This window comes from Acinonyx jubatus, chromosome B4, assembly GCF_027475565.1.
Source record: "Acinonyx jubatus isolate Ajub_Pintada_27869175 chromosome B4, VMU_Ajub_asm_v1.0, whole genome shotgun sequence".
Lineage (NCBI taxonomy): Eukaryota > Metazoa > Chordata > Mammalia > Carnivora > Felidae > Acinonyx > Acinonyx jubatus.
The window spans coordinates 66,307,489-66,329,040 of NC_069387.1; the positions used below are offsets into that span (position 1 = coordinate 66,307,489).

The 21,552-nt window shown below is 37.6% G+C and overlaps 1 protein-coding gene across 1 annotated transcript in view; it reads right to left on the bottom strand.

Annotated features, from left to right (window-relative positions):
* Positions 1–21,552, bottom strand: part of SLC2A13 (solute carrier family 2 member 13) — a 373,732-nt gene that overhangs the window by 310,034 nt on the left and 42,146 nt on the right. Inside the window, exon 2 of the mRNA XM_015085125.3 lies at positions 8,093–8,252. Within this exon, the coding sequence (XP_014940611.2) occupies positions 8,093–8,252 (160 nt within the window). The remainder of the gene's footprint in view (positions 1–8,092; positions 8,253–21,552) is intronic.

Below are 21,552 nucleotides of genomic sequence, written 5' to 3' on the forward strand. Positions count from 1 at the left end.
TGAGGGATATTTTTATTGCCATATTTAGATATAAGATAGAAAATTAACCTAAGACTTTCTGGAGATAACAGCAAACAATATCTTACCAGTTTGTAAATATGTTGGCCATCATTAACTCGTTTGATCCTAATAACACTGTACAACTGCTAAAACGTTAGCTACATGAGGATATTAGAACTCAGGTAAATTAATGTGCTGTGAAAGCAAGTCTTAAATCTTTTCCTCCCACAACACTATGATACCTTTATAATAAATAGTCTTGTATCCTAATTTTGTCAATGACAAAATTACTAATATCCTCAGCATTAAGACATTAACTTGTAATCAAGCTGTTAGCCAAATCCATCTTCCTTAAAATGGCCACTGCACCGAATTTTTTTAAATGTTTATTTATTTTTGAGAGACAGAGCATGAGCGGGGGAGGGGCAGAGAAAGAGGGAGACACAGAATCCAAAGCAGGCTCCAGGCTCTGAGCTGCCAGTACAGAGCCCGACCTGGGGCCGGTACTCATGAACCACAAGATCATGACCTGAGCCAAAGTCGGGCACTTAACCGACTGAGCCACCCAGGCACCCCTGCACAATTAGATTTTTTTTTAAATTTTTTTTTAACGTTTATTTATTTTTGAGACAGAGAGAGAAAGAGCATGAATGGGGGAGGGTCAGAGAGAGAGGGAGACACAGAATCCGAAACAGGCTCCAGGCTCTGAGCGGTCAGCACAGAGCCCGACCCGGGGCTTGAACTCACGGACTGCGAGATCATGACCTGAGCTGAAGTTGGACGCTTAAACAACTGAGCCACCCAGGCGCCCCAACACAATTAGATTTTTAAGACACCTTTATATCCTGTATTTTGTATGGAGCCAAACACGAATGATCTATTAGTACTAAATTATAACACTTTCCCCAGCACCAATTTGTTTAGAAATGTCACCCTTTTTGAAATATTCTGAAAAGCATATTATTGACATGATTTAAGTTGTAAAATATTATGGAGAGGCTAGTTTTTCATCACAAAGTGGTATTATTTTGGAAATTATTTTCAGTACTTTGAATAAGCAAAATAAATTCAATGTACTGCTAAAGAGAATGCAAGGGATTTAAAGTTCTACTCATACCTACTGAAGACAGCCTTTCTATGTCACCCTCAAATTTCCCAACAGTAATCACAGCCCTCCAACCAGCTGCTTTAAAACTTCTCACTATTGGATACAGGAGTACTGATGCATAGGGGCACTTGTACCCTAATGTTTATAGCAGCACTCTCAACAATAGCCAAATTATGGAAAGAGCCTAAAGGTCCATCAACTGATGAATGGATTAAGAAATTGTGGTTTATATACACAATGGAGTACTACGTGGCAATGAGAAAGAATGAAATATGGCCCTTTGTAGCAATGTGGATGGAACTAGAGAGTGTTATGCTAAGTGAAGCCATACAGAGAAAGACAGATACCATGTGTTCACTCTTATGTGGATCCTGAGAAACTTAACAGAAGACCATGGAGGAGGGGAAGGAAAAAAAAAAGTTAGAGAGGGAGAGAGCCAAACCATAAGAGACTCTTAAAAACTGAGAACAAACTGAGGGTTGATGGGGGGTGGGAGAGAGGGGAGCGTGGGTGATGGATATTGAGGAGGGCTCCTTTTGGGATGAGCACTGGGTATTGTATGGAAACCAATTTGACAATAAATTTCATATATTAAAAAAAATAATAAAATAATTAATTAAAAAGAAAACACTTAAAGGGAAAACAAATAAAAATTAAATAAATAAATAAAACTTCTCACTATTGCCGACACATGACTGGTCCTTTCATACCAGGGGGTTTTTGAAAATTACATGCCACCTAGAATTTCTTTCTCCCTCACTAAGCCTGGAACTTATTCAAAAAGACTCAGTTCAAATATCTGTCCATCATAAAGCTAAGTTATTCACACACCCTAAGAGCTTCCATAACACTATCCACCATTTAATTAACATACTGATGAAAAAGTCTCTCCATTAGTCTGTGAGGTGGCTGAGAACAGGTATGTTTCTTATAGGTCTATCTCTAGTCCCAACCACAACAGTGGTTTACAGGAAGTGCCCCCCAAATTTTTTTTAACGACTGAATGATTTCCATACTAATTGAAGTCTGCAAGTGTTACACCTCACTACCTCACACCTACATTCTGGCGGGAGCCTCATAAATATTTTCTTTGCATCCATCCAACAGCCAAGTGTTCCAATCAATTCTGGGCATTGCTCTCATGTTAATCTTTGACTCACATTATAGCATGCTCTGCTCAAAAAATAATAGCTTCCCTTTGCTTATAGATGGAAGTTCAAAACCTCTGAAGCCTAGAATTCACAAACCTGTAGAATCTGGCTCCCCTCTTTCATGTTCCTCATCACCTCGGTTTTGAGCCTTCTGATCCTACCGTCAGCTAGCCTATACTCTGTCCCAGTTTCCACCTCCGTCCAAAATTCTTCAAAGAACTCAGAACAATGTTACACTGTCCATGAATTAGCTTGAAGATATTCCAGAGAAATCTCTCATACAGATGTTGCTAACACTAATATTTTGTGCTTCTCATTCAACACATACATTTCCTCAAATTCTATTTCTTTAGCACACAGACAAAAAGCATCACATAAATGATGAATTTATCTAGCACATACATGTGAAAATATCTAGCACACTCAAACACTTCAGAAACAACTGTCCATGGATTAGTGAGTTAACTCTAATTTTAAAACATTAAATCTGAGAATGAAGAAAAATCAACACAAAAGAGTATGACTTAGCCTCTCTATAGATAAACCACTCTTATTACTTTAAGTCACATGGTAATTTATGTAATTATAAATAGAGGAATACTCATTTGGAAACCAGCTCTGGCCAAGAGAGAGGAACAAAAAGTGTTCTGGGGCCAGGGAGGCATATTATTTTGAGAGATGGAAAGTTACATGGGCTCAGAAACTAATTTTCATTCTCTGATTTTTATCCTTAAGTAAGAAACACTTATGATTAATAATTTAGTTTTTAAGCTATCTATGAAGTAAATGTATTCCTCAACATACATTAATGAATTGGTATTTTGGTTTAAAAATCAATACCATTTCACTTTAGGTAAGAGTCACTTCCCTAGAGCCAAATCAATTCAGCTCTGTTCGATAAACATTAATTGAGCATTTTCTATGTTCCAGGCCCTTTCCTAGATCTAAAAATGAGTACAAAGTCAATGACACTCAGGAGCTCCAAAGTGAATTAGAGAAGACAGACAAAAAAGTAACTAGTTCAATATAACAGAAGTATAAAACAGTGAAGCTATGTATAAAGTCTAATGAAAGGACAAAGGGACAAAACCAGTTTCACATGATACACAAAGCAGAGATTTAAAGGAGGAACAATAGGTGGACGAGTAAAGCAGAACAGGTTAGGAAAGCATTAGAGGTGAAGTGAGCAGAAAGAAGAAAAAAACGCAAGATGCAATTGGTGTATAGTATATACAGTCATGGTTGTATAGAGGAGGAGGGAGGGAGGCAACGCTAAGTTCTACCATCTAGAAAAGCAGGCAGAGACTGGACAATGGAAGACACCACAAACCACTGTTTTGTTTTTGTTTTTGTTTTTTCCTATGGGAAATGGAGAGGACTTGAAATATTTAAGCAGTGGCATGTCCAAGTAAGTGTTTTACACAATCATGGTGACACTTGTTAAATTTACTCTGTTATATATTTACCAAAGGCCTGCCGCATGCCAGGCTTTAACTCAGCAATTAAAAAGAGAAAGTCTTCATTTGCTTGAAGTGTAATGAGTAAATCTATGTTCAAATAAGCAAGATTAAAAAAATATCGGCACAGAAAATGGCAAACAGTGATAAAACCTGGTATCATTAATGCTAACTACTGAAACACCTCTGCCATCTTTAGAAGCACTATAATACATTAGGTAAAAATAAATTTTTTCCAAACGTCATGAGTCATCAGGGAAATGCAAATCAAAACTACAATGAGATGCCATCTCACCCCCACCTATGATGATTATAATCAAAAGATAATTATTTATTACTGTTCAGAAAAACTGGCATCCTCACACATCACTAAGTAGAAATGTAAAATAGCACAGGACCCTGTAGAATAGTCTGCCCATTTCTCAAAAGGCTAAACATAGTTACCATATGACCTAGCAATTCCACTCCTAGGTATATACCCAAGAGACATGAAAACATGTCCACCCTGAAAACTGTAATGTTCACAGCATTTTTATAATAGCCAAAAAACAGAAATGTCCATCAACTGACAAATGGATAAACAGACAGTGGTTTTATCCATACTATTTGCCAATGAAAAGAAATAAAATACTTACACATACTACGACATGCATGAACCTTGAAAATATGTTAAGTGAAAGAAGCCAGTCAACAAAGGACCACATATTGTTACATGAAATATCCAAAATTAGCCAATCCATACAGACAAAAAGTAAATTGATTGCCTAGAGCTTGGAGGAGCTGGAAGGTTGAAGGGTGGCAGCTAAGGGGTACAGAGTTTCTTTCTGGGATAATGAAAATATTCTAAAATTTGATTACAGTAACGGCAGCACAGTTCTGTGAATACACTAAAAGCCAATGAATTATATTTTAAATGGGTAAACTGAATGGTATGTATCTCATTAAAGTTGATTTTACAAAATTCTAATGTTTAATGATCTCTTCAAAATCCTTATTCCTCTTTCCTCATGAAGCCAGATGACATTTTTTTTCCCAGAAAAAAAGGTCTGATAACACTAGAGTGCTTTAAAAATACTAGCATTCAATTTTCTACTGGCAATGCTCTTTTCTAGAAAAACTCATCTTCTAGTCGTTCAGCAGAAAATAATTTATTTCTATGACATCCAAACAATAAAAGAACAGTAGGTTTGACCCATCTGGCAGAAAACATGGGTTATTCTTTCAAGAACATCAAAAGCTAAGAAGTTTTTCTACCTGATTAATCAGTTTCATCTTCTACATGTTTTAATCTGATCACTAGTGTAGAAAATTTCAGTAACCACATTTTAGATTATAAACTGTTGGAAAGAGAAGGAGGAAGAAACAGGTTACATTTCAAGTAGGAAGAACTGGCTTTAAAGTCTACTCTGTTAACAGCCATCTGGCCCCAACCAAATATTTAAAATGTTTAGTAGCTTGAAGTAGAGTTTCAGAGGCAATAAAAGTCAAAAAGGAATAAAAAAGAAACAATGTTAAAATATCAAAACTCTTGTAAAATAGGGGACATCTTACTTCGTAATATACAAAAATTTGAGTATGAAAAAAATGCTGTACTTAACATTTACACCCACATTTTAATTAGGATTTTTGAAATATACTGCCACAAAAAGGATGAATTATTTATTGTTATAATTTTATTTTTCTTAATGTTTATTTATTTAGAGTCAGAGCATGAGCAGGGGAGAGGCACAGAGAGAGAGGGAGAGAGAGAGAAACCCAAGCAGGCTCCACACTGTCAGTGAACCACGTCATGAACTATGACATCCTGACCTGAGCTGAAATCAAGAGTTGGACATTCAACCGACTGAGCCACCCAGGTGCCCCAATTGCCATAATTTTAAATAAGTTAGTATTGCTGACAATTCTAAAGTTGATGTTGAGGTAGTACTTCAACCTTTATTTGCTTATAACCACACTCCTATTAGCCCAGGAAACAGATGAGTTAAACACACTTCTAAGAATACTAAATACTGGAAGAAAAGAACACATGGAAAATTCACCAGCTGAAAAAAAGGTAACATGTTTGCACATGGACACAAGTGAATGTGTATTCATGCAAACAATAAGCGGAGTTCTAAGTGATCTAAGATGCTAATGCATTCATCTGAATACCAGCCCAAGTTAGTTTTCCCATCCTCATATATACATATATATATATATATATATATATATATTTTTTTTTTTTTTTTTTTTTTTTTTTTTTTTTTACCCCTCGGTTCTCTAGTATTGTGGGGAAAATGCACTGCAAGTATATAGCCCCAACTTCAGCTGGCATCCCATGGATATGTGGAAAATCGTTTTTGTCTCTAGTCTTTTATATTTTCTACAGAAGCTATAAGCATTTAACAGTTATCTTCCCTAGGCATCTTCCCTATCACCTCCAAGCCTCATCTGTACTGATAAAGAAAATACAAGCCATAGGATGGCTTTTCCTTCAACCTCACAACTTACCTATAAGAGCACCATCCTTTTATTCATTCATCAGAATAAATAACTATGTGATTCAGTGTTTATTGATCATTTCCCGTATGTGAAGCAGTGGGCTGAAAACTTCACCTATAATAATTTAGATCCCACAATAATCAAACAAGACAAGTATTTTTGGTCCCATTTTTTACAATACAAGAGTAAAATTCAGGGAGCTAAGTAACTTGTCCAAGGTTTGAAGCTAATGAGAGGCAGAAAGCAGATCTGAATCCAAGTTTGTCTATAACTATATCACTCTGCCTCTGAAAGTGTTCTAATGCCTGACCCAAGCAAGTCTCCCACTGCTACAGAGGGACACCACATTCATAAATAATTTTCAATACTGTATGATCTTTCTCTTTTTTTCTAACCAGTACAAAGATACCTACATTACTATACTTAAGTAAAAAAAAAATATGGCTTATGCACTTTATATGTTTTCATTTAAAAACAGATTTTTATCAGTTAAGGTCTCTTTGCAAACTTAAAACCCAAAAAATAGACTTTTAATAAAAGCATATATATATTAGTTACATAATAAGTTTTTTAACTTAATGTAAATGATTTAGATCTGTTGAAAGACATGGGTTGAAAACTGACTTGCACTGAGTTTCCAAGAAAAACTCAAAATATCACTTTACACTAGTAACAGTTATCTGTCTTTCTGCTCATCTACAGAGTGGAAAAGAATGATGAAATTTCCTGTTTCTTCAATTTTCCAGTAATTTCTCAGTTTGGCAGAGATTCATTCTTTCAAAGGTAGAAAGTGGTTTAGCAACATCTGCAGAAAGAGCTAATGCTTTTAAGAACTGTGTCCTCTCTTTAATGTCCTGACAAATGTAGGCCCTAATTGGCATCAATGAGTTTTCTCACATAACTTTTAATAAAACTTCATCAGGCTCAGTCTTTAATGGCTCATCAAGGCACATGATTTACTGTGCTTTTCACATAGAAGCTTGATTGCCTACATCCGCACCACATCAAACCCTTTTTTCTTCAGCTGTTAAGAATTCACTTCAACACTGTAAGCACCATGCGTTTATATAAGGACTAGAGTCTGTCTTGTTCAACATTCTATCCCCAGCACTCATACAGAGTAGATGGTCAATAAACATTTGCTGTAATACATGGTGGCAAGAAAATAACTTAGAGAATATTGTGTAACCTGCCACAGGTTTTTAATAAAATTTCCCCGAAGCAGTTACATCAATCTGTTGTTCTGAATACTATGAAGTATGATATCAAAATCCAGAGCCTATAATATCTAAGCTTTAACAGAAGATTAGTTTGTTTCTATGACAGTCAGTTTGAAAATATTTTAGAACAGTTTTAAAAACATTTTTCTCATCTCTTTTGATTCAAAATAAGCCAAATAGTGATTAAAGAACAATTTGTGTATTTTAAATTTATGTATACAATAACATATTTTTATATAGCTAAATCTGTATCTTTAAAGAGTGGGTTTTCTTTCACTCAGGTCAGAATGTAGATTCTTCAATCCAAAAAGGATGTGAGTTATATCTGCAGTTCATAAACACCTTGTCAATCACTGATACAATTCAAGAACTCCATACATATTTATTTCTGCATTCATTTTTAAACAAATATTGCAAAAGATTACACACAGTGTGAGAAATGTCACCTAAATGCTAAAAAGTCTGTAAATATCAATTCATAATGGTAGGTTCCTTGTCTATCATTAAAATAAATATCAGCTTCTTGTCCACTTTCAATTTTGCTGAATGCCACCCACTTATAAATTAGTTATAATGATCCAAAATACCCAGTTATATTTTCCTATCATTTCTCAATTTTTCTCCCATTCCATAAAAAGATGATTTGAAAATTAACTGTAAGGACAATTTACAGACCTCCATCCATCCTTTTGGAGATAACTGAAGGCTCCATCCACAACACTTGCAAAGAACTGGCCTCCAGTGATGAAGAGAGTGTTAATGGTGACTAATCGACCTCTTAAATTGGGCGGTGAGACTTCAGCGATGTACACTGGCACTGTCATGGAGGCAATGCCTGAAAAGAAGCAATGGAAAGTCAACAGAGGACATTTACTCAAGATTTCTGTTGTAAATACTGATGCTAGACAAAGACAGACATACACAGCCTTGGTTTTCTACTTTAAACCAAGATTCACCAGATACTTAAAGATTCTGTCTGTAACTAGTGACTACCACAGATAAGTAAAGACATATGTGGAGATACCAATCTCTGAATATCATTTTTCATATTATCATGTAAATGCCTACAAACGAAAACTACCTCTAGAGCTATCAGATAACTTTACAACGCATATAAAGCACACTTTATGTTTTGTGGATGAAAAATAAGAAAATGCTCTCTAGATAGAATATAGTTATCAAAATATTTTTAGTCTATACAGAAATATAATCAGACAATGGTGAGAATAAAAATTATCCCAGAATCATATTAACTATTCAAAGTCATCAGTTCCAGTAGACACACACCAAAACTGTTAATTGGTTTACTAATAAGAAATCCATACATTAAATCACCCTATTCAATTGGCTCAGTAGAGAATTCTGAAGTTGATTATAATGGACAATACTATGGAAATTTACAGTCCTCAAGAACATATGATCTTAACCATAAAACAGACGGCTTTATGGCTAAGGTGTATTTAGCTGTATGTGCTTAAAATCTGTTTCTATCTAAAATTAATGCAGCATAATCTATGGTAGTAGTTCTAGAACTTCACTGATCACTAAATCACTTATGTGGCCATCTCTCTCTCTCTCTCTCTTTCTCTCTCTTTTAATGAAGATGAAGATGCTCTCACCTCACCCATCCTAGACCTACTAAATAAAAAACTACAGAGATGGGAGATGGGTCTTTTTACGACTTTAGTTTTTTTAATTTTTATTTTATTTTTCTAGAGAGAGAGTGAGTTGGGGAAAGGGGGAGGGCGGAGAGAATCTCAAGCAGGATCCATGCTCAGCACTGATCCCAATGCAGGGCTTGATCCCACAACCCTAGAATCATGCCCTAAGCCAAAATCCAGAGTCAAACATGCAACCAAGCCACCCAGGCACCTGGATCTGTCTTTTAAAAATCTTCCAAGCATTCCTGATGCACACCATCAGGTGAGCTAATCCAAATTTGAGCTAATCCAGAATTATTACCTAAAAGAAAATCTTGGTACTCTTGGCCGTATCTAGCTCACTTCCCAGTGGCACTTCCAATTTCTAGGTATGTCTGATTAATTAACCCCAAACTAATCAATATTCATCTAATCGATATTCACGAAAGTAAGTTAAAAACAATCAAAAAGGATTATCTAAGAAAATATGATCATTTTTATATCTATAGATACTATAAGTTGACCTCTAGATTAAACCAGAACACCAATGGGTTGCATAACACACCCAAGAGGAAGAAACTGCCTTTTTTTTTTTTAATGTTTATTTATTTTTGAGAGAGAGAGAGAGAGAGCGCGCGCGCATGAGTGGGGGAAAGCAGAGAGAGAGGGAGACACAGAATCTGAAGCAGGCTCCAGGCTCAGCTGTCAGCACAGAACCCGACACAGGGCTCAAACTCACGAACTGTGAGCTCATGACCTGGGCCAAAGTCGGACACTTAACCAACTGAGCCACCCAGGCGCCCTAAGAAGAAACTGCTTTTCATGAATTAATCATTACAATGCCAACAAAATAGCCTATATTAAAGGTAGCAGTACCAAAAAACCTGTTGCCGTGTTTTCTGTACAAGGGCTGCTGAAGGTGCTATCTACCACATTCCAGATAATGGGAGACATCTGTCTCCAGTCTCAGTGACTACAATAGTTGTGCCTCTCAACAACTGACCTGTGTTTATGGGCACCATAAACCACACAGTTGTCTTTTATTTCCCTCTTTAGGCAGTCACAGAGGCCCACCTCTACCAAGCGTTTTGGACTTGATGGTATTTGTTCTGCGAGCTCAATTCCCTCCTGATGCCACCACTGTCTCAATTTCCACCTATTTTAAACATACGTTTTACCACATTTTTATTTGCTTTGTTCCATATTTGACCCAAGCAAATAAACAAACAGACAAGATTTAAGTAATATATCTGCTTCCGTACTACTGAAAAACTACTAATAAGTCTGCACACAGGTCAGACGATTAAATCTCTGAACTGTACACTCTGTAGTTTCCACCAGTATTATTTGCTGCTGTAGCATCTGTCAACATACATAAATATACACGAAAAGAACCTTAAGATTTTAAGAGTTTCATAAAATAAGCATGTGTCAGTAAAGTATAGTCTTTACAATTAAATCATCACCTAAACAGCTGAAAGTTTCCATCTGACTGCTAATCAATTTAATAACACAAATCATACTAAATTGGCTTTCATCTAACTTGGAAAGAGGAAACATCTGATGCATATGTTGACAAGTTAATTGTATATTCTTTTTAGTTCTTTTACAATTAGAACATCTCAATAAACTTAATTGTCCGGACTTCTTTTCTGGCTTTGGTCTGGCTGTAAACAGGAATTCTGTTGCTCTCTTCAGCCAGACATCTTCACTCAACCATGTAACCTGCACATTTAAGCATGGGAAATCAGGACTGTGGTTTTAGGCAGCACATGCTTGTCAAATAGCCCATAGATTTTACTTGACAGAAATGCGAGGATGTCCTCAGGCCCTTATAAAGGTTTATTATTAAAAATAAACACTAGAACCTTGAAAAGTAACAGGAATTGGCAAAGAGAAAAGACTGAGGAACTATAAAAAGACAGACTCACTGGATTTACAATTGAAAAGAACCCCAAAAGATGTGTCCAAGGAGTGTTCACATTGGCTTAACCAGTGTTAGAACAGCCTATGTTCAATATTTCACGAGGACTGGTTATTTTATTTAATCCTCAGAACACCTTTCTAAAAGACATATGATTATCCCCATTTTGCAAAGAAGGACCTTACCCAGGTCACATGATGAATAAGTAGAGGAACCAGAATCTGAAGCAGACAGACATTCCAGAACCCAATTTTGAAAGCTCTAGACTCTACTGCCTGGCCACAAAAGATGAGGGTAGACTCTGGAACCAGTGGGTTTAAATTTTAGCTTTGCCACTCGCCAGCTGGTTAAGTCTGGACAAACTAACCTTTTTGGTCTCCAGCTCATCCATATAATGGGAATAATAAAAGCAATTCTTTCATAGGAGTTGAGATTTAATGAATTCACAATCAAAGCACTTAAAATCGTACATACCATATAGAAAGTAGTCCCTAATGGGGGTGCCTGGGTGGCTCAGTTGGTTAAGTATCTGACTTCGGCTCAGGCCATGATCTCACTGTTCGTGAGTTCGAGCCCCGCATCGGCTCTGTGCTGGCAGCTCAGAGCCTGGAGACGGCTTCAGATTCTGTGTCTCCCTCTCTCTGCCCCTCCCCCACCTCGTGCTCTCAGTCTCTCTTTCTCTCTCTCAAAAATAAATGTTAAAAAAAATTTTTTTTGAAGAAAGTAGTCCATAATGTTAGCAATTATTTCTATGATTACTATACCTCTAGTTGTGAGGCATTCTAACTTTTTTGATTTAGTTTGACTTGTTTTAGGTGCTAACATTATCAGGATGAATGTAAGTCCACAAAACAGGGTCTCTGTTATAAAAGAAGCTGCACACAAACCCTACTCATACAAACAGCCAATCAGATAATAATTTCCAAATACCATGGTAAGGGTCACAGTACAGTGACACACTGGGCTCCATCCTGTGATGGTGACAACTGCTGTATGCTAACAATGATTGGATGCCAGCTCAGAGAGGCTGGGTAGACAATTCTACAGAGAAGGGCATGGGCTTAAAATAAATATGAAATGATATGGGATTTTCTCAGAGGTAAACAAAAGATGTGAAGCAGAGTATTTGTGGAGAGGAGAGGCTGAGAGAGCCCAAATCACAGAAGCAAGTACCCATCACTTGGATATGCTCATCGCATATTTGATCTGAGCTGGGCACTGTGCTAAGCACTGGGGACACAGTGCTGTAAGAGAGACATGTCCTCCGTCCTCATGGAGCTTAGCATCTGACAGGCAAAATGCGTTTGAACAAGTAATTAGATGTCAAATATGATGGGTCTCACCAAAGGGAAAGTGTGAGGAACATGAGCTCATAGCAAAGGGACGACGAAGGACTAATAGCAAAAGGACTTCAGCTTGAGGAGTCTGAGAGTTCTTGGATGAGAAGTTCACATTTAAGCAGAGATTAGGTGAATGAGTAAGTTAGAGCTTGATGATACTGTGGGAAAGGTGATACACAGTTTAAATGATCAGACCAGCTTAGACAAAGGCCATGAGGCAAAAGGAGATGCATCCTGCTAGAGAAGGGGGACTATCTTTTTTTTTAAGTTTATTTATTTATTTTGAGATAGAGGGATAGAACCAGCAGGAAAGGGGCAGAGAGAGAGAGAGGGAGACAGGGGATCTGAAGCAGGCTCTGTGCTGACAGCACAGAGGGGGGCTCAAAGTCATGAACTGTGAGATCATGACCTGAGCTGAAGTCAGACACTTAACCAAATGAGCCATCCAGGAGCCCCAATAAGGGAGACTACTTCTAGAGACACAGAGACCAACCTGACTATATAAGATCTTAGTGGACGTATTGAGGACTAGGTATTCAGAAGCCTTTAAATAGTATAATGCAAGAAAAGGCACAATTAGAATCATGTTTAAAAGAGTCCTTCTTGTTGGAGTATGGAAAACCAATTGCAAGGGAGTAACGGGTACAGTAGAGGCAATGGAGTAAAAAGGAGAGATTCCAGAAGTATATATTTAGTACCTAGGCTAGCAGGAATTGGGATGGAACATGAAGGATGAAGAGAGGAAGGACTCAAGGATGATGGTCAGATGTCCGGAAAGAGCAAGTAGGAGCATGATAGGTACTTTGTACAAACATAAAGGACACGAAAGAAGCCAAATGTGGACCGAAGATGATAAGGTCAAATTTTAGCCAGGTTGAGCCAGAGGGGCTCTGTGAAACATACAAGTAGACAGCAAGTAGAACATTCCCTGGGTATGTTGAAAATAACAGATTATTTACATGTGAGTGTTCCCAGCCTGCCTCATTTCTCCCACCCAGTAACTCTGTCAAAATAACCAACCTTTCCTTCCTCGCTCATCCTCTAGGGAGAGTCTGGTATTTGTCACCCTAGTTCTTGAGCCATTATCATGCTAGGCAAAAGAAAGGATGGAGAAGAAAACATGGACCAAAGATCTAGTTTATGGAGAGAAGTGCAAATGAAAAAAAAGCCTGGAGACAGTTGTGAGGAGCTCAGGGTCAGTATGGAAAAAAATGGGAGCCTACAACTCAGGGACTGACTGAGGCCCGATTTGAGACGAGGGGACAGAGGAGTAGATAATAGAGATTTTAAGAAATGTTGCTGAGTTATAACCTACATGTTACTATATTCTTCAAGATACAAAAAGACAATATTACTATCCAATTGCTTTTTAGTTACTAGACTATATATATTTAAATGCAATTTCAAAGTGAGACTAGGTCCAGTGGGGCTTGGAAGTTACACAAATCTCTGAAGCTCAGAAGATAATTCTGTGTGGATGGCACATAAAATGGGAACCATGGGAATGGATAAGAGCTCCCAGAATGGAAGAGGAAAAGAATGCACAGAATGGAGTCCTGAAAAATTCCAGTAGTTATGGAACTGTTAGATGAAGAAAGTATGAAGGAGCAACAAAGACTTTTCTAAAGTCTTTTTTTTATGTTACCATTTTGTATTATCATGTATCGGGTCACCTTATCAATAGGGAGGTGGGACAGGTATCATTCATTATCCCTCTAGGAAAGGTAAAGAAACCCAGCATCAAAGACAGACAGGAAGAGATTTTCAGAAAGTCACAAAAGCAGGTTAATGTCAAAGTGAGTCTCACAGATTCAGGTTCCCTAATCTCTGTTATGTGTCACTCGAGGACCAAGGACTGTGCCTCTGATTAGAATGTGATCCTTCAGCAATTTCTCAGACACATTTTCTTTCTGGACCTATTACCTTAGCTAGCACACGTGAACTTCTAGTGGACAGGCAGGTCTTTTCTCTGCCCCCTACTACCGGCTGCTGTGACATACTAATATCAGGTGTCATGTTAAAGAGCTCAAGCTAACTAGTGAATTGAATATGATTCACTGTATAATTTCCAGCTAGAAAAGTGTAAACCCACAATAGAGAACTATAAAAAAGATGCTGGTGTTCAGGGAGAGGAGAAAACTCCACATTCACTATTGCTAGCTCACCTTGCTATTAATAAAATAGCCATGCAAACTATAACTTACAGATTTCTAAACATGGTGTCAAGTTTTGACAAACCTGGGTCATTAAGGTTCTATCACCCCTCTTTTCTACTTTGGGGAAACAAATGGAATTCTATCTCTAGACAAAGGTCACTGTTCCAAGGAAGGGCAGTTAAGTAATACTGTATGGAATCCCCTAAATTAAGAAGTACTTCAGGGGTACCTGGGTGGCTCAGTCGATTGACAATGACTCTTGATTTCAGCTCAGGTCATGATCCCAGGGTCATGGGTTTGAATCCCGCATTGGGCTCAGTGCTGAGTGTGGAGCCTGCTTAAGATCCTTTCTCTCTCTTGGGGCGCCTGGGTGGCTCAGTCAGTTCAGCATCCGACTTCGGCTCAGGTCGTGATCTCATGGTCCGTGGGTTCGAGCCCCGCATCGGGCTCTGTGCTGACAGCTCAGAGCCTGAAGCCTGCTTCAGGTTCTGTGTCTCCCTCTCTCTCTGACCCTCCCCCATTCATGCTCTGCCTCTCTCTGTCTCAAAAATAAATAAACATTAAAAAAAATTAAAAAAAAAAAAAAGATCCTTTCTCTCTCCCCAACACCTCACCTCTGCTCTTCCTCAATATGCGCACGCGCGCACACACACACTCTCTCTCTCTCTCAAAAAAAAAAAAATCAAGTATTTCATAAGTGGGATTAATGATATTTAAAGTTTAGGAGAAAAAAGAGGTTAGAAAGGGAGAGAGCCAAAACATAAGAAACTCTTAAAAACTGAGAACTGAGGGCTGATGGGGGTGGGAGGGAGGGGAGGGTGGGTGATGGGCATTGAGGAGGGCACCTGTTGGGATGAGCACTGGGTGTTGTATGGAAACCAATTTGACAATAAATTTCATATAAAAAAGAATAAAGTTTAGGAGAGTTCTATGAAGAACTTTGGACTTATTCCCTATTCCAAACATTAATCAAAATAAATGTCTGGTAAAGAACAAATTCTTAATAGTCCACACTAAACTGATGACTGGAAATTGACATAAGCAACGGAGTGATACAAGGTCCTGTTAACAGCTTACTGGCTTAAACACAACCACAAATATCTGTGTTGGTATTGTTTCTGAATATTGTTAGAAAGTTTGATTTCTTACAAAATAAATAAAGAGGTCTACCTCAATGAAAACTCATTATCATGCTTGGCCTTGAGGAGTTTCACCAGAAAACTGCACCTCAGACACCACAGTGCAACCCGATTCACACTCTCATGCTGCCAAGCTGAAGCACCATCAGCAGCACAGAACGCTCTTGAGTGTAGAAACTGGCTTTCAAAAACTGCTGGAAGCCCTTTTAAAGCTCTGAGTCAGAAGTATAAATAATTTCATAAACAAACAGCATTAGAAAATCCTGTTGCGATGGGTAAATACCCATGAACCACAGTAGCCTCTCAGCACAAGCCAGGCAGCAACTAATTAGCTTCTCAGAAAGAAGCACATGAATCTACCTTTTAATAATAATGCTTCCTGAACAAGAAGGATTATGAAGTCCTAACTTCATTTTGCAAACTACTGCCCTATGATCTCTAAAGGAATAATTTTAATAAAAAGAAGGAATTTGTCTTAAAAAGTGCCCCTTACTAAAGTTGTTTCAGTTTGGCTGTCTTGCCCCAACTGCTGTTTGCATTCTGCTGAAGAGTCAAAGAGCTACCTTTACCAGGTTGTTAACACCCTAGAATTTATCTTTTAGTTTATTCTAAGGAGGCTAAAACTTTCACAAACACTGCTAGGCAACTTCAAAGAGCTGTAAGCCCCAAATTATTTATATATTAAAATATATACAACACAAAATACTGCTAGAACAAAGGAGCCAGGTTATGGGTGAGATTCTATCCATGGAGATAACTAGCAGAATTAGTGTTCTATAATGTTAAAAAGCTCTTCACAAGGCATTATAAACATGTCACCATCATTTAAAGCCAGTGCCATCTGTTAACGGCCTAAATGACCTCTCCTTTCATACTACTTACGAATACAATATTGACCTGTTCATGTTCTTTTTTACCAGTAACATCTCAGTAAAATCTGGATCACGCTGTTTCTCCAAGCCCAACTACAAGCCCTTTAATGGAATGATTATAACTCAACTACCTTCTGTACTATAACTTGCCTAAGTGTCAAGCACAGACCTTGGCTTAACCGTTGACTATTACTTTGGGATGCATGTAGAAAACCATATCCTTTGGGGCGCCTGGGTGGCTCAGTCGGTTAAGCGGCCGACTTCGGCTCAGGTCATGATCTCGCGGTCCGTGAGTTCGAGCCCCGCGTTGGGCTCTGTGCTGACAGCTCAGAGCCTGGAGCCTGTTTCAGATTCTGTGTCTCCCTCTCTCTGACCCTCCCCCATTCATGCTCTGTCTCTCTCTGTCTCAAAAATAAATAAACATTAAGAAAAAAATTGAAAAAAAAAAAGAAAACCATATCCTTTAAAATTACTGCCAACTGATTGGTTTTACACGAAATATATTATTCATTAGGGAAAATTTGGAGGTCACGGGTCAGAAGTCAATAAACATCACCTCTAATCACACCACCCACACATAACCACTATTAAAATTTGGTTATAATTTGCAGTACTTTTTACATAATTCTGTAGCTTTAACTCATTACATTTCAAACACTTTCCTTCTCTTTATAACTATTCTTTTCTCAAAAAAAAAAAAAACCACCTCAAACTTCTTACAGAAGCGAGTCAGGTATGATAAATATAGAAGCCAAATGAGTGAGACATAGAAGGTACAACATACTGTGCAGGCCAAAGAAAACCGCCAAACAAAACAAATCCCTGTGTAGCCCTATACAACCATCTGGAGTCTGGTTTGTCACCCTTGTAGGACAAGATCATTTTAAGTAATGGCATAATATTCCAGCATTCAGATAAAGAGAAGAAAGAAGTGTTCCTAGAACACCCAGATGGAAGCAGGCAGGAAAAGAACAGAGAAGGAAAGAATTTTTTAACGGGGAGAGATGGAAAATAATGAAATCAACGCATATGTAAGAAATGTCCTAAAACAGAGCAGAGGTTATAAGAGAAAGATAACTGTAGGAAATGGCAACAAAAGTGGAAGCAGTATGCTTTTACACCCGACAAATGGAATACACAAAGGTTAATAAGAAATCAATACATTTTCCTCGAGGCAGTGAATTTAGCAAACAGGAACTTAAGTGGTGCTTTGTCATATTTAGCTCTATGTGACATCTAGAGGTAAATGCTCTAGTACAGCAAACAATGTGGACCTAAACAGCAGCTCAAGGCTGTGAATCACCTGAATGCAGATTGTAATTGAATAGGCATAGACAAAATACAAAAGAAATGTGTACAGAGTAAGATAAGCCCAGGGCTAGAATCTGGTTGTAGAAATATTCATGCAACAGATATAAAGGGCTAAGAAGTAAAACAGAAGAAGATATTAAATATTAGAGTAGCAAAGTAATAACTGAACACCCATCCCCCCAAATTTTTTATCTGTTCTTCAATATAAGATCTGGCCTTGCCTAAAAATCAGGAGCAGAGAGCCATGAGGAGAGAGAGAATCAGCTTACCGACAAAAGAATTAAATTAAACAAGGAAATGGGTAGGGTAAGAAACACTAAAAAATTAATAGAATATGTAAATAATTACAGAAGTAAACACCATATTGGAGGCTGCGTGAAATGTGAATCAGTATGGAACATCAATTTGAGATGCTCTCTGAGAATGGAAAGCAAAGGAAATTCAAATGACAAAAGATATCATTGAAAGATAAACCATCATTAAATAAATAAATAAATAAATGGGCCTATAGATAGGTAGCAACAGCAAAACACACTCTGGAAAATTTTGTGATTTGCAAAGTTAACAAAAATTGATCCAATCTTTTATGTATACAACAAAAGAAAAAAAACAGTTCACCCACCTAACCCGGCAATATGGAATGCCAGCAAGGACCACAGATATTTAAGGAGGAAATGTGATTCAAGTATTTTAGATCTTGCCAACTTGTCTTTCAGGCATGAGAATGTGAAAGACATTCTCAAGTAGCAAACTTCTCTGATAAACCACCCATTTACTATTTTTGGAACAACCTCTAAACCAACCCCAAGATTAGCAAAAACCTTAAGGATAGGGAAGTTTTGGTATAAACAGCTCAGAGGATCTGCCCCTCATTTAGTCTGGACTACAGAAATCTTCTGAGTAAGTAGACCACTGAGTGTTCACTCAACCCTTCTTCATATGGCTCCTCTCTTTTCTCAGTTCTAAGTAACATTTCTTGAGCTGCACAGATAGAACTTCTTGGCTTGTCTGAAAACCACTCTAAAGCATTAACTTTTTTTTTTTTTTCTGTTCCAGCACCTGGTAGCAATGGCTAAACATTTTACTTGGTTAGAACGTTATGCCTAAATAATTATTAAATTAAAATTTCTATTTCTTTAATGTCCAAAAAGGCAAAGATCTGTAGAGCAAGATAATGTCTATCTTCATTACCAAAAGTCTCTATTAGTGATTTCCTATGTCTCTAAAAAGTACACTGAGTGACCCTAGCCTTTGAGTTTTAAGGTGGTGAAAATCATGTAAACTACCCATCATTAGATATTTTTTCTCCAGCTTCTTCTAATATTATCTTTCCATCTATGTGAATATCCCTATGCTTCTTACACTTAAAAAAAAAAGCAATATAAGTAATAAAATCTTAAAGTAAATATGCAGAGGAAAAAGGCACATTTTTTAACATCTACAATGACACACAACCTACTTTCCCAGATTCTTCACTAATATCCCCAGTAATCACAGAATCCTATCTGTAATAAATTTTTAGATGTTTGATGAGGAAGAAAGCCACGTTAGCTTTCACTGCCTCTTAATTTATTACCACAGAATGGGGAATGATGTTCTACACGTACAGTTTTTGCATTTATCATCCAAGATACTTCAGAAATAGAAAATGGAAAGGTTTGTTAAAGAACAATGGTAAGCATCAGAGCCACACTAAAGTTAAACAAAATGTCTACTCTTTGGAGCTCTAGTTCTGTATCAGCTGGCTTTAAGAAAGCTAAATCTCACTAGCGATACAAGAGAATGGAGTGAAAGAGAGGGAGAGATCTTTAGGTTCTCCCTAGCACAGAGTTAAAATTGTTTTAATAGACATAACCAACTCTGTATCTTGTACTTTAGTATACCAAGAACGTATACATAATTCAAAGACTGTTTAGGTGATTCTCTGAACTGGTAGGCACCAGCACAGCGAAACGTTTATCAATGCTGTTTCTTTTTTCTTGTAGTGTCTAAAAGAATATACCAGATCTTTAACATTTATGAAGGGTGAAAAGCAAGATGCCATACCTGTAGCTTAGTAACACTCTTAGAAATAGACTCCAAGTGAAATGACAAATAAGGAACGATATGGGTGACTGTGAAAAGGGCAGTATGATCTCTCTTAAGCTGGCTTTAGAAAGAGATTATTAAAATGAACCCTTGTATTACTACTCTCCATGGCTTATGAACATCTTTTCACTCTGCTTGCAGATCTAGTGGCAGCTCTGACTCAGTCAACAGAGCCTAGTTTTGGCAGAAATTAGCTGGCATTATCTCTTATTTCTGCTCCAGCAGCTTTGAGACACTAACACAGCCAGAATAAAAGTAGTGACTTCTAATGCTTTAACAAATGTCGAGGTAAAATGACTTTTATCACTGCTGCTATTCACATTTTCCCTTAGTGATTTAATTGTAAAAATACCTAGCTCGTCTCACCCTTTTTGAGTAATATTTTGCAAAATATCCATCCACAAGAATGCCAATGGCATATTTCAACAGGCTTTTATTTATATGAAGTCAATTTCCTACTCAGGAGGAGACAGGAGGCAGAAAGGCAGATGACAGACAGATGTGGGAGGACACTGAAGAGATGACAAATAATAGATGGTAGAGATACAGTTAAAAATCACTTATATTCATTTTCAAAGTACTAATTTCAACTTGATGAAAACTCTTAAATAGGTAGTTTTAAATGCAAAAAAATTAAAACGTCCTTCTCTTAACGTTTCTCTTGTCATGTTGGAAGGGATCCCCCAAACCCTGAGGATTCCATTCTTCACATATATCCTAGCTGGAAGCTTGTGTTTATCTTCATATTTATGGGAGGGGATCACAAACAAGAGAAGAAAGGCCCACATATGACTAGTTTCTGTGAAAATACAAAAGTAGGCAAAGATAACCACTTCAAGATGGTATCTTGACCATCTCCCATCTTCTTAGTGCCGTTAGAATTTCTCTGTTAAATGACAGCGGACTTCTCGGCAGGAACAATGGAACTCAGAGGACAGTAAAATGGTACTTCCCTTGTGCTAAGAGAAAATAACCATCAATCTAGGTTTCTAACCCAACAGAAAAAAGTCTCTTTCAAGAACAAGAGCAAAATTCCTAAATAAGTAAATTCTAGAAGTCTATTTTCTTTTGGCTTTCTGGACCCAACTGCAATGTGTGGGGGGAGGAGGGTTCCCCTGATACCAAAAACCATTTCTTGGACATGGACAGGAGATTCAAGAATTCAACTCAATTCTGATATGATCTACCCAGAGATAGCATCATATGCCACAGGCTGAGGGCTGACTTCTACAAAACTGTGCCACTGCCCCCACTTCAGATGCCAACCCCAGGCCCAGGTTGTCACCTGTGCTTCTGACCAACTGCCTACAAACTAACAGTTCCAATGACCCCCCCCTACAACTCAGGATGCAACTGCCAAGTTCAAGTTGTTGACCAGTGGGCTACAAACCAGAGATAACCACAATCTCCTCCTCAGATTCAATTAATCTGCTACAGCAGCTCACGGAATTCAGAAACATTTTACAGCTGACCCTTGAACACATGGGTTACAAGTGCCAACCCCACGCACACATTCGAAAATCTGGACATATCTTTTGATTCCCCCAAAACTTAACTACTAATAGTCTGCTGTTAACCAGAGGCCTTAGCATAATATAAGCAGTCAAATAACACATATTTTGCGTATTATGTTAACTGAAAAAAAGCCAACCTCAAAGTAGGTTA